At 32.2% G+C, this 12,942-nt stretch overlaps 1 protein-coding gene across 9 annotated transcripts in view; it reads left to right on the top strand.

Moving 5' to 3' along the window:
- Positions 1-9,231, top strand: part of TFEC (transcription factor EC) — a 667,358-nt gene extending 658,127 nt beyond the window's left edge. For all 9 annotated transcript variants that reach the window (XM_079931385.1, XM_079931390.1, XM_079931383.1 and 6 more), the window contains 2 exons: positions 3,422-3,569; positions 4,453-9,231. In XM_079931385.1, coding sequence (XP_079787511.1) covers positions 3,422-3,569; positions 4,453-4,833 — 529 coding nt within the window. In that variant the 3' untranslated portion in view covers positions 4,834-9,231. The remainder of the gene's footprint in view (positions 1-3,421; positions 3,570-4,452) is intronic.
- Positions 9,232-12,942: the final 3,711 nt, after the last annotated feature.

Here is a 12,942-nt window from a genome sequence, read left to right as displayed (position 1 = left end):
TTGCAGATACAGCACTGAACTGAGAGAGGAGACCTAGGACTCATCTTCTAAACACCGCATGCTCTTGGGCAAGTAGCAGGAACTCTGAAGCTTTGGTTATAAAAAGGCTCTGAGGACCTTTCCAGCTCATGGCTAGAATAAACTTACGGTTTGGCTTAGCAAATGAAAGTTAATACCTGAAAGCATTTTGAATTCTATGACGTTGCCATTTTTGTGTATGAAAAACATTCAGAAATTTGTACTTCTTTCTTCTTTGCTGGGTCAAAATAGTATGGTCAGAAGGGAAAAAATATAGTAAAGAGCTATCGTTGAGGTATATATGTTGAGAAAATGAAATGAAAAGCACACAGTCTCTTAACCGTCAGTGAAAAATAAAACCAAACAAAACTAGCAAATACAAAAAGTGAAGCATTTCTACAGACGTGTGGTAGTGATTTACTTCATATGTGTTTTTAATCATATTTACAAAAAAATCATATTTGTAGATATAAAAATGCCAACAGAGCATGAATTATTCTAGTTGTGCTATCAAATTATTCTTTTCTTTCTACTTTTTTATATATAAAATTAAGGTATTTTTGTATTGATTTTTTTATCTTCTACAGTCAGAACTTTCTCTGGCCTTTGTGTAAGAATGGCAGTTGAGGTAGTAAATGAGACCTAACAAGACTTTCTAAATCAGAAGTTATAAAATGTTGATCAAAGCAAGAAGAATCAGACGTGTCTTGGTGTTTTCTTTCTTTTTTATTTTTTTAATGTTTCTAAGTGAATGGGCACTCCTAAGATGACAACAGATTGTACATTTTCCATAGTTTTGCCTGGCAGCATTCTTACTCCAACTTACATATTTCTGTTACCTGCTTTAGCCCTATATACATTCAAGCTTTTAACTTTCTCAACGATGTAAGTTCTTCAAAGAAAATTATTTTGTAGAAAATGAAAAGCCAGTATCAACATTCACTCCTTAGGTATGTCTTTGTATGTGTTAGTGTTTATAGTATAATGTCATATATAATGTTTTTTAATGCCTAACTGCATGAAATTATCTTGGGAGAGAGGTAAACATCTCTTTAATATATTTGGAAAACTTGAAATATTTTCAGAAGCAACCTCATATATTAAAATGGCTTTAAATAGAGTGAACTTTTAAACATTTAGTGAAATGACATCAAGTAGATATTGTAGCAAAACCCATTGTGTGTTTTCTACCACAACTTTTTTTTTAACATCTTTATTGGAGTATAATTGCTCTACAATGGTGTGTTAGTTTCTGTTTTATAACAAAGTGAATTAGCCATACATATATATATATCCCCATATCTCCTCCCTCTTGCGTCTCCCTCCCACCCTCGCTATCCCACCCCTCTAGGTGGTCACAAAGCACTGAGCTGATCTCCCTGTGCTATGTGGCTGCTTCCCACTAGCTATCAGTTTTACATTTGGTAGTGTATATATGTCCATGCCACTCTCTCACTTCGCCCCGGCTTACCCTTCCCCCTCCCCGTGTCCTCAAGTCCATTCTCTATGTCTGCATCTTTATTCCTGTCCTGGCCAAGGTTCTTCAGAACCATTTTTTTTTTTTTAGATTCCATATATATGTGTTAGCATATCGTATTTGTTTTTCTTTTTCTGACTGACTTCATTCTGTATGAGAAAGACCATATTTCAAAAAGAGTCATGTACCACAATGTTCATTGCAGCTCTATTTACAATAGCCAGGACATGGAAGCAACCTAAGTGTCCATCGACAGATGAATGGATAAAGAAGATGTGGGACATATATACAATGGAATATTACTCAGCCATAAAAAGAAATGAAATTGAGTTATTTGTAGTAAGGTGGATGGATCTACCACAACTTTGAAGGTTTATTTTAGATCTAAATAAACAGTACCTTAAACTTCAAAGTTGACTAGGGTTATTGTTTTCATCCTATTCCTTCTGTCCTTCAAGTTTTTCTTCCCATGAGCAGAAATAAAACAAAATTGGGGCCTTTAGGCTCCTGTTGCTGCTTAGAGTTTTAACTCAGGAATTCACTACACTTTTCAGTGACAGATAACTTCTTGGTTTAATGACAAAAGTAGCCTCTTTTCCCCCTACCCTTCCCACCACTAGATAATTCACTGTGCTTGGAAAGATATCAACAGCAGTAGTGGCCCCAGAGAACTGACAAAGCATTTTCAAGCTTGAGACAGACGTGGCAATGGTTTGGTGCTTTTCAGTAGAGGATGGCTTATTCCAGCATTCTCACCTATTAAGCATTTTCACCTGTGGTAGAATAATGTATCTTCCTTTAATTTGTTACAGCTAATGAATTGTCGTCTAACCTGAACTTCCAATGAGGCACATGCCAGTCAGGTTTTTCATAAACTACATTTTCCCATTTCTGAACATTTAATAAATACATATTAAGTTCCATGTATTTCATGTAGATCACGTAAACCAAAAATACATGCAGTGTAATGTCTTTTAAAATTTTCCCTACAAGTTTACTTTCTGTTGTATTAGAAGAAATCTCGTGATTCTAAATGGAAAATTCATCCAGATTTTTCAACAGCTCTAACTTTTAGCAATCAGTTTGGCCCTATTCTCCATACATATTATGAATTGTCAGATAGTATTAAATATATTGATGTATGTTTTTAGATATTAAACTCAGTAGCCTGTTCTGTAGTTCCAAATTTATCATCTCTCCTGTCTAAAAATAAGTTTTAATAAAATATTTTTTCTATGCTACAGTCTGAAGATTATTGGCAATGTTCAACTGTATTTACTTATTGTACACTTACTTAAAAATAGATATCCAGCTTTTTAAAAAAAATGTTGATGCTTTTTGTGCAGAAAAATTTGCCTAATGATTCTAGAAAGTTTTGCTCTATTGCATAAAGTGATGTTGCCAAACTCCAATTTGTTTCACAATTACTCAGGATCACCATTCAGGAGGGACTTTATTTTTCTTTTCCTAGAATCATAAAAGCAACCTTATAGAAAGTAGGTTAAAAGATTGGTGCATTTGAAATGATCTTAAAAAATTTAGGCTTAAGTCCTCAGTAATGTACATTTCCTCGTTCATTAATGCAGAAATACCGCACATAGATTTTAATCTCAGAGTTAATAATAAAAGCAATTTTCACTAAAAATATAAAAACTGTAATGGTAGAATCATGATATTGCATTTAGCTCTCCCACAAAAAGTCACTTTATTACTTTCTTTTGACACTTATTTTCATTCTGGGATTAATTTTACTATATAAGGGCTTCTTAACTATTCTATTAAAATTTCTATTCAGAAGCAATAATATCTAAGAGTGAATAATAGTCATGTAAATCATTATTTCATATTAATGTGAAAGATTTTGTAAGTTCTTATGAATTCTGCTGACATGCACAATTGTGAAAAGGTTATCTCTCCTTTCTACAGTGATATGCGCTGGAACAAAGGAACCATTCTAAAAGCATCAGTGGAGTACATCAAGTGGCTACAAAAAGAACAACAGAGAGCTCGAGAATTAGAACACAGACAGAAGAAATTAGAGCAGGCTAACAGGCGCCTTCTACTCCGGATTCAGGTTTTTATAAGAACGTTGCCATGAACCATGTAGCTTACATATGACTTATCCATCATCAGTTTTATTCATTGGTCTCATTTATTTTTTTCTCATTAACAATTATTTTTTCTTCCCAAGGATAATTTTATTGCCTTTTAGAAGTTCATGAATTAGATTGATTCAATTAGGTTTTGATTAGAAATCTAGGATCAAGTTGGCTTTAAAAGTATATAATGAATGACAACAACTAATTGCAAAAATGCAGAAAATAGAATTAATTTTATAAACACACAAATATTATCCCAGTCAAAAAATAATAATAAGCAGAACCTTTGTTTCTCTGGATAATATTGGACATTAAGTTCTCCTCTCCCCCTTTTATTTCTATAGTAACATTGCTATGGATTTCATTGCCTTAAGGCATATTATGCCAGTTTATATTGTTACTCCTCATCTGTTCATGTGACACAAAATCTCAGAATATAGGTTTTCATAAGCCTCAAGCTTTTTTCTTTAATATGTGAGCAAGCTTACTGCCAGGTAAAACACTCCTGTTTCCATGAAATGGACCTATAGAGAGAAATTAATCAGGAAGAATGACTGGAAGATTTCCACTATCTCCAAATAGTTGTACTGTAGCCTGAGCCACTATGGGACCATTATATGTCATGTATTCCTTTAACGAACAATCTGAGTAGTTTTTAAAAATCTGAGTATTTTCCTCAGGGTTATTTTTCAGGCATTAGAAATATACCACACTCTGTTATTTGCAAAGAATATTTATAATATGTATTAGTCTTCATTTTGAGTGCTTGTTAATATTTTAAATCTATTTGTGGCTTATTCTATAGAGTTGAGTTTACTTTCAAAGTCGTTATTTAATTATTCTTGTTTGAAATTGCAGGAACTAGAAATACAGGCTCGTGCTCATGGTCTGCCAACCCTGGCTTCACTTGGCACAGTTGATTTAGGTGCTCACATCACCAAACAACAGGCCCATCTTGAGCAGAATTCAGTAGACTATTGCCAACAATTGGTTCTGTCTCAGGGGACAAGCCCTGAGCTCTGTGATCAAGCTATGGCCTTCTCTGATCCTTTGTCACACTTCACAGATTTATCATTTAGTGCGGCTTTGAAGGAGGAACAAAGATTGGATGACATGCTACTGGATGACACAATATCTCCATTTGGAACAGATCCTCTGCTATCTGCCACTTCCCCTGCAGTTTCCAAAGAGAGCAGTAGGAGAAGTAGCTTTAGCTCAGATGATGGTGATGACTTATAAGAAATAAACAGGCTCAATTCATCAACTGGGAATCAATTCTATGCTGGTGCTATGCAGTGAAGTTCTGTGTTTCATATATTGCTTTGGCTCAATTTTTCTGAAAGGAATATATTGTTCATGAAAAACTGATTGGTTAGAAACAACAGAATTCACAGGAAGAAGAAGCACAGTGTCGAAGGATTATTAAGAGCAAAAAAGACTTTTTTTTCTCTTTGACTACTGAGTCCAAATCTACTTAAATTTTGTTTTCCTGGAAAGAGGCACAACATAAGAAAAAGCTCTCTACTGATATTTTAAAAGTAGTGACTTGGTGGTGTACTATTGGAACTAACAGACTGCAAAGAATAGACCTTCTGAAATATACATTTTCTTACTTCCGTCTCCTTCCTATTCAGCTCTGACAATGTTAATTTTCAAGAATCAAGATCGACAGATCTGGTTGTTCATTGCCTTTTTTCCACTGTCTGGGGGATAGTTGTCTAAAGTTCAAGCCTTATAGGGGAACTAATTAAAAAATAGATTATCTACCACTTATAATTGAAAAGTGAATCTACAATAAACATTAGAATTTTCCACAATAAAATACAGAAAATTTATAGAAACTTAGGATTCTAAAATTAGACTCTAATTCCCTTGGTCAGTTCAATCACACTAACTCTAAAAGCATCTTTGCATATTTATGGAGACATGCTCAGTTCAGAAAAAGAACACATTGAATGCTGTCCTCAAGAATACTGGCTAGAATTGTTATTGCTTCACACAAGCATACCCACCACCCCCCCAAACAGGTACACAATGCAGATAATACATGTTCTTTTTTTCCCCCTTCATTCTTCTAATTTTCTAATCAGCATCTGAAATTACACTCCAAATCCTTTTTACTTTGTCAAGAAGAGATATTGGATAATCAGTTTCAGCAAATAAAATATCGAAAGCCCCCCTACTAGGACAATTTGTTAATTTGTTAAATAAAACTTATCACTATTTCCAAAATTGGATTTAAATTAATTAGTTGATATAATTTTGCTCCAAATTGATGAAATACTGAAAACTGGATTGCCAACTGACAAAATAATTAGTAAAACAAAAAATCTTTCTTATTACATTCAGCTCTGAGCAGAGGATAAAGTTCTATTCCTGTGAGTATTTAGAGTACCCTACGATCTCTGTTAGCCTTGTTAGCATTTATTATTTATATCTATGGTGCTTCACTCAAATTATTCTCTCTTGAGCTTCTTCAAAGCATTGGGAATTGACTTACCAAGGATATTACTCTGTGCTAGACCTGCATGAATGATCATCTGATCAATGAGTATTTATGGAGGGATACTCAAAACTGCAGTAAGTTCTGTGAAAATATAGAACAGATGAGCAAAATATGGTCTTACTCCTCAGGGAGTTAAAATGACTGCATGAGAAACCACAACAAAAGATAGAAGACATTTAAAATTAAAGCCTACATGGTGCAGCATAAGCTGCAAATACAGGAGGTCAGAAAAACTAAACATGAAGATTGGAGAATCACAAAAATGTGTGGGCATAGCAGAATTTAACTTCTTTTAAAAAGCATACATTTGGTGGAGGGGAGGCTATACAGGTGAATAATATCAACCAAATGATAAAAGCGAGAATAAGTTGGGGAAGTGTCTTCATGATACATTCATTAGAAAGATCTGACCACCCTAGAAGACGTCTGTTCGGAGTCCTGAAAAATACTGGCAACAAGTTATGAAAGCCCTTGAAAACCAAGATGAAATGATGTAGCAGGAATAGATTTTTTAATTAAGAGGAAGAAGCCTAAAAATTAAAATGCTACTGTATATTACTAATGTGATTGACATGTAATCTTTCATGAATATTAACTTTGGGATAAACTTTTGAAAGGGTGCTTCAGGTATTACATGAAAAATACGTCATCACAAAATTTGAGATTTTAATGCTAATGAAAGTGGAAAATATTAGATCTTTAAGGTGTGCTTATTATCTCAGGCTTAGCTTACAATTAGCTCAGAGTTTGGAGAATTAAAATAATTTTCATTTTTTGACATGAAAAAACTCTTGATTTATAGGAATAGTTGTCAAAGCCAGATAAATAAATTCATCTGAAATAGATCACGTGAAAGAGAGCCATAAGATACATTTCCTCAAGAATTTTCAAGGGAACATTATATACTTTATGACAAAATTCCACTTTATTATCCGAGTTGATAAGTTAACATTGCAAATCATAGAGAAGGAATATATCTTGAAGTCAATGGAAAACACATCATTCTAGATAGAGGCTAATTTCTGTTCTCATTTTATACATTATTCTAATTTCTTCATATTCTGAGAAAACTTACACTGAGGATTTCTTCACTCTGTCATCATTTTCCATTCTGCTAAAATACTACTACTCAGCCTTGAAAGCCATTTCTCATAATCTTAGCTAGTGAATGGCTTGACACAGGATGGTAGAGTCTGGATGAAGGAGATCTGGAAAGGGTAATAATATTTGCTACTACTTACAGATTATAATAACTATCAGCGGATTGTAAAACAGGTAATGGATTTTTAAAGAAAGAGTGAAGAGTAGTGTTGTGTCACAGTCAACTGAAGTAGATTAAAAAATTAATTTTAGTCATTAGTTCTTAACTTTTAAGGCCTTGATAATCTGTTGAAAGTTACAGACTTTCTCCCTGGAAAAGTACAGAATATATATATATATATATATATATATATATATATATATATATATATATATATATATCCCAAAATTTGTATGTGTTAAGAGGTGTGGGGGATCTCCTAAATATCTCCTTGGATCACAGATGAAGAACTCCCACATCAGGTCTGTTGCTCAACTGATAGCATAGTAGCTGTGTATCTATCAAGAGCTAAGTGTACAGTTAATGTCATATGTAATGATGGAGGAGGGAGCCCTAGTTATCTGAATATCATTATCCCAGCCCCAGAAATGATAAGGTTGCATAGGTAAGTGAAAGTGTACCAAACACTAAACTATTCACTAAAGAAGTTGTTCACTTATAAAGTAGCCCCTTTCTAACATCCCCTGTTGTATATATGCCTCTGTTATATGCTTATACATTTATGGGTCAGTTTCTCTATGACACATAGATGTTGTAACCATCTGACAATAACATTTAAAAGTTATATAGATATATATAACTTTATATATATCTATATAACTTTATATATATATATATATATATATATAAAAGTAGAAATAATGTAAATTCACAGGCAAATTATTTGAATATCTAAGAATCAAGAGTGATCCTTGGGAAAATTGATGCCTACAATATGTTTTCAGAAATGAGACTTACAACAGTAAAAGAGGCATATTGTTTACCAAATAATTTTGTCACAGAAAATATCAGCTACCACTGAACTATTAATACACAATTAACCGAACCTTGTTCATTCAAATAATTATTACATAATTTCTATAATAATAAAAACTTTGTTAAAAATTAAATAAAACAATTTAAAAATTATTGTTAGTTATCTTTTCAAGATAAGGTCCCATGCAATCTTTTTTCTCTAAAATATTGGCTTCCTTTTCGTGGACTCACACTAAACAACCTTTCCAACTCCCAGTTGTCTTGAAATAACAAGGGCCTCTTACGAGTAGATGTAGCTTTTCATATTTTTTTCTTCTTAGTGTCCTTTCTTATTGAATTTTCCCCATAACTGGAGAATATATATACAGATCATATTTTCTCAGTTTACAGATGTGAAGTCAGTGACTATAGCTTTCTAGATGTGGGTACAAGAGCTCTAAATAATAAATAGCCAGATGAGCTGGGGACATTGAGAAACAGCCTTTCTCCTCCTTTTTAAACTCATTCTTTTCCACTCATATGACTGTAAATAAAATAGTTAATAGCTCTTACTTAAAAAAAAAATAGACATAATGAGTTTCTTGATTGGTGTGCTCATTTACCTTCATTGTCAGGGGAGAAGTTAGATTACACAAGGTAAAAAAGAATTTATTTTTTTCTTTGTTTTGATAGATTGAGCCATGCTTGAATTTTCTTATACTTCAAAGTATCATGAAAATATTTTTTGCTGCTCTGGTATCGTGGAATTTTGATATTTAAATAAATGGCATAACTAAATGTTCCAATGTTTTTACAATATCTCTAGGCTGATATTTATCGACCTTATAATATCTAAGATGTAGATGAAAACTGGAATCAATTAATCTTTTGCTATGTTATCAACACTAGATCAACCATCTGGGTTTCTTGAAAATACCTGAAGGATTGAATTTTGCTTCAGTATTGATAATGGCACAGCCTATATCTGCTACATGGAATTACATCCTTTGCCCTTCTGGTGCCCTGCTTGTTGATAAATACAAGATGTCAATTTGAGTTAGTGTAAGTTACATATACAGAGATTTCATTTCATTTACTTAATAAATACTTAATACATTTAGAGTGTTCCTGATCTAATGCATCTTATGACCTTTCTGTATCATTATTCATTGTATACACCAATATCTTATCATTTGTATGATTTCTAATTTGTAAACAAAGTATTCAAAATGATAAAAATAGTTTTCTTAAAATTTTTCTGTGCTACATTTGTTTTCTGTGAGAGTCATAGAGAATTTTAGTATATAGGAGATCATCAGGAAATAATTATTTTGATTAAAAAAACCTCCCACTGGATTCAATCAATTTAATGATGAAATACTGCTATCTGCTGCTTTATACATAAAAGGGAACTTTTAATCTTTTTCTTGTAAAGGGATCTGTGTATGTATTTCTGCATATCCAAATGATTTCTATTGTGTTTTCTACTGATGAAATCTTCAGTAGTATATCTTTTTTCCTACATTTATCCAACATGCTTCAAGAATAAAGTTAAAGACTTTTGTGTTTCCAATTCTACCTCTCCTATTCCTGCACTACCATTTTATTTCAAAAGTTCTGTATTTTCAACTTTGCTTTTGCCACAGAAATAAATTTTATTTGTACATCGTTTAAAGCTGGTGATTATATATAACAAACAAAATAGGAAATATGCAAAATATGCTGAAAGAATTATATGCAATCAGGAAGTTACATATTATATTATTCTTTACTACATCACTACTGAAGTTTAAGAGCTAACTAAATTCAAGGATCCCATCTAAAAGCACTGCAGTTGCTTATGGCATACAAGGCTACAATTAATTCAGCTATTTAATCTTAATAATAACAATGTAGTTAAAAATCTTTGACTTTAATAGCATTTTATATATATGAATAGCTGAAGTAATATTCCTATAATTTTAATCTAACATTGGTTAGATCAAGAAAACATTGTTAGTATAATAAGACTGTAGAATTTGTAACGATTGCTATTTTTCATTTTTAATAACAAAGTAATGTCTTATTTTCTAAGAAAATAGAGAGCACTGGTGTTCTCTAACACATAAATGAATGCTTATACACATACTTTTAAAAAATGTACCAAAATTTTCTTTGCATATGTATAAAATGAAAGCATAGAATCATTAAATGCTTTAACATACTTTTTGTTCTGCCTTTGTGTATAGATTGCACTGGAAAATATAGAATGTGGGTTAATCATCTGAAAGGATACTTAACAGCCATGAGACTTCACAACTGACAACTGCTTACTTCATAGTCCATGCTGAAAACAGTAATCCAGTATTTCCTTATTAATGAAAATAATTGTTACATTTTAAAATATAGTCTCCTGCCATCTGCTTCTTAAGCTGTTATGATTTTGATTTATGGAAAATGTTCATCAAAATGTTGCAAAATTGCTAACAGGCATACTTGTAGCAATGAAATCACTAAGAAACTCTGCAAAATCTTTTAATATACTAGATAGTCCCCAGACAATCTAGGATAAACAGAATACTGTATTTTAATATGTAAAACATTTTAAAGCTGCTAATTGGTATTGACTAGACCTATCCCTTGATAATGAAATTAATAAGAATTTCAGTTAAATGTTAAGACTTTCTAATATTTAATACCATGTTTGTGAATTTTTTTCTACACACCTGCCTCAGAAATAATAAAAAGGATGGCTCTGAGTTGACTATAAAAAGATGCTATTCTGTGTTCAAATATAGGTTCATTGATTTTTAAAAAATGTTATATCAGATAAATTTTTTTCTTAATGCATTATCAATGCCAAAAATACTGATCAATACAATAATTTCTGTGTAGAAAGGAATAACCACTCTAATAAGGTACAGGTAAGTCAGGATGATTTTCTGACACTATATAGACTGAAAAAAGGATGACTGAATGGGTTCTATACTTGATTGTTTATTGTATGTGTATGTACATATGTGGTGTATTTGGATACAGACACATGTCTGCCTATGTGGGAGCTTATAAAAAAGTCTTCTAATCTCTTGATACTAGGAAAGACTCCACATATAAGAATATGCTATTCTTATGTTATTTTTTTATTGGAACCTACATGTAGGCAACATTTGAAGCTATCCGCAAATCCCTTCTGCTAGAAACACACACACACTCACACACACACACAAACACACACACACACACACACACACACACACTCCTTACTCTGAGTTGAGTCAAAAAGATGGAAAAAATGAAGAAAGTTGTAAAAAGTTTTAATGTTTTTGTTAAAATAAGTGATGTTTGCAGCTATAAACCTTTTAAATATATTACAAACATTGATTTTATTGACCACCAAAAGAAATATTGAAACCCACCTAAAAAATTGTTATTATTATTATCGCCTGCAGAGTTCTAGCTGTGGAGTGGTTAAGTGGTAAAATACAATAAGGTTTATGGGTTAAGGACTGTTAAGTATATATCAGTTTCATTAGTTGGCATCATGTTAAATATATATCAGTTTCATGTTAAATATATATCAGTTTCATTAGTTGGCAACCATAAGACAAGAGTACAGCATTCTAGATGGTGATGATTTTGATAGGACTGACCACAATATGGTTAAGTATATAATTCATGTAATAAGAAAAAGGTGCCTGCAGCCTATTGTTCCTAGCATGGATTAAAATTTACATTTTGCTTCTCCTTGTGTCAAAACATCTGGTGCCTGCAAATGCTAACATTTTGTTGAAAAGTTTCACAAGCCAAGAAAAGTAGATTGGAAACATTGCATGTGAATCATTCAAGCATTATAATAGAATAAGAGCTATGTTCAGAAAAAATTAAATTGCTGCAAACAATACCGTAGTCAAGATTATAATTTATTTGCTTACACAAGTGAAAGGTGATGCTGTGTGTTTCTGTGGAGAAAAATAGTGTTTGAGTTATATGGTTGTCTCTTCAAAAATACTTATTTCATATAATTACATAGAACAAGTAGGTTTCTAAGTCCTTCAAGACTTTAAAATCACTCTAACTATGTTAGAAGCAGTATGTAGTTGTATAAAACCCATTGTAATATTCCTAAGGACAGGAAGAGGGGATCCCTGAGACTTTATTCTGACATTAAATTTCTATTTATTCATTGGTAAATATAAAAAGTAGGTTTCAGATATAGATGAATTACCTTTTCTTTAAAATTTTATTTTTATTGAATAGATGAGTCACCTTTTCTACCTAGGTCCTCAAATCAATAAAGGTAGTTCTTCCAGCTTCCATTCTAGTCCGGCCTTCTGTTCTTTAATCTAAGACCACTTTAAGATTTTCCAACTTTGAGGATTTTTCTCACTACCCTAATCAACGGTTATCATTGTCATGGTCCTTTATGGCTATAGCAGCTAGCTGCTACTTAGAATCTATCTTTGTATTGCTGTTTTTCATAGCCATGCATATATTACCTTCTTCAGTAGATGGATGAGCATTGGAAGCAAAAATTAGCTTTCTCTGTATCTCACATTATTTAACACAGTGTCTTGCTTAACATGCTATTTTATTAATAAATGATTAAGTGATTGTTAATTATAGGTGAGGGAAGTGTGCAAGTGTAAGATTCTTCAGATAATGAAATGGTGATCACTCAAGGCTGTGACCATTCATTGAAATGAATCTCTTCCTGTCTCTCTTTGTCAGTTCTTTCAATTGCAGTGAGATAAGCATTTGTGTCTTCTTTTGGTTTATCTAAAAGGTGAGGTCAGAAGTGAAAATAATA

This window comes from Stenella coeruleoalba (genome assembly GCF_951394435.1).
Source record: "Stenella coeruleoalba genome assembly, chromosome: 9".
Classification (NCBI taxonomy): domain Eukaryota; kingdom Metazoa; phylum Chordata; class Mammalia; order Artiodactyla; family Delphinidae; genus Stenella; species Stenella coeruleoalba.
Note: the sequence above shows the minus strand (reverse complement) of the source record. Positions and strands in the feature narration are given on the sequence as shown.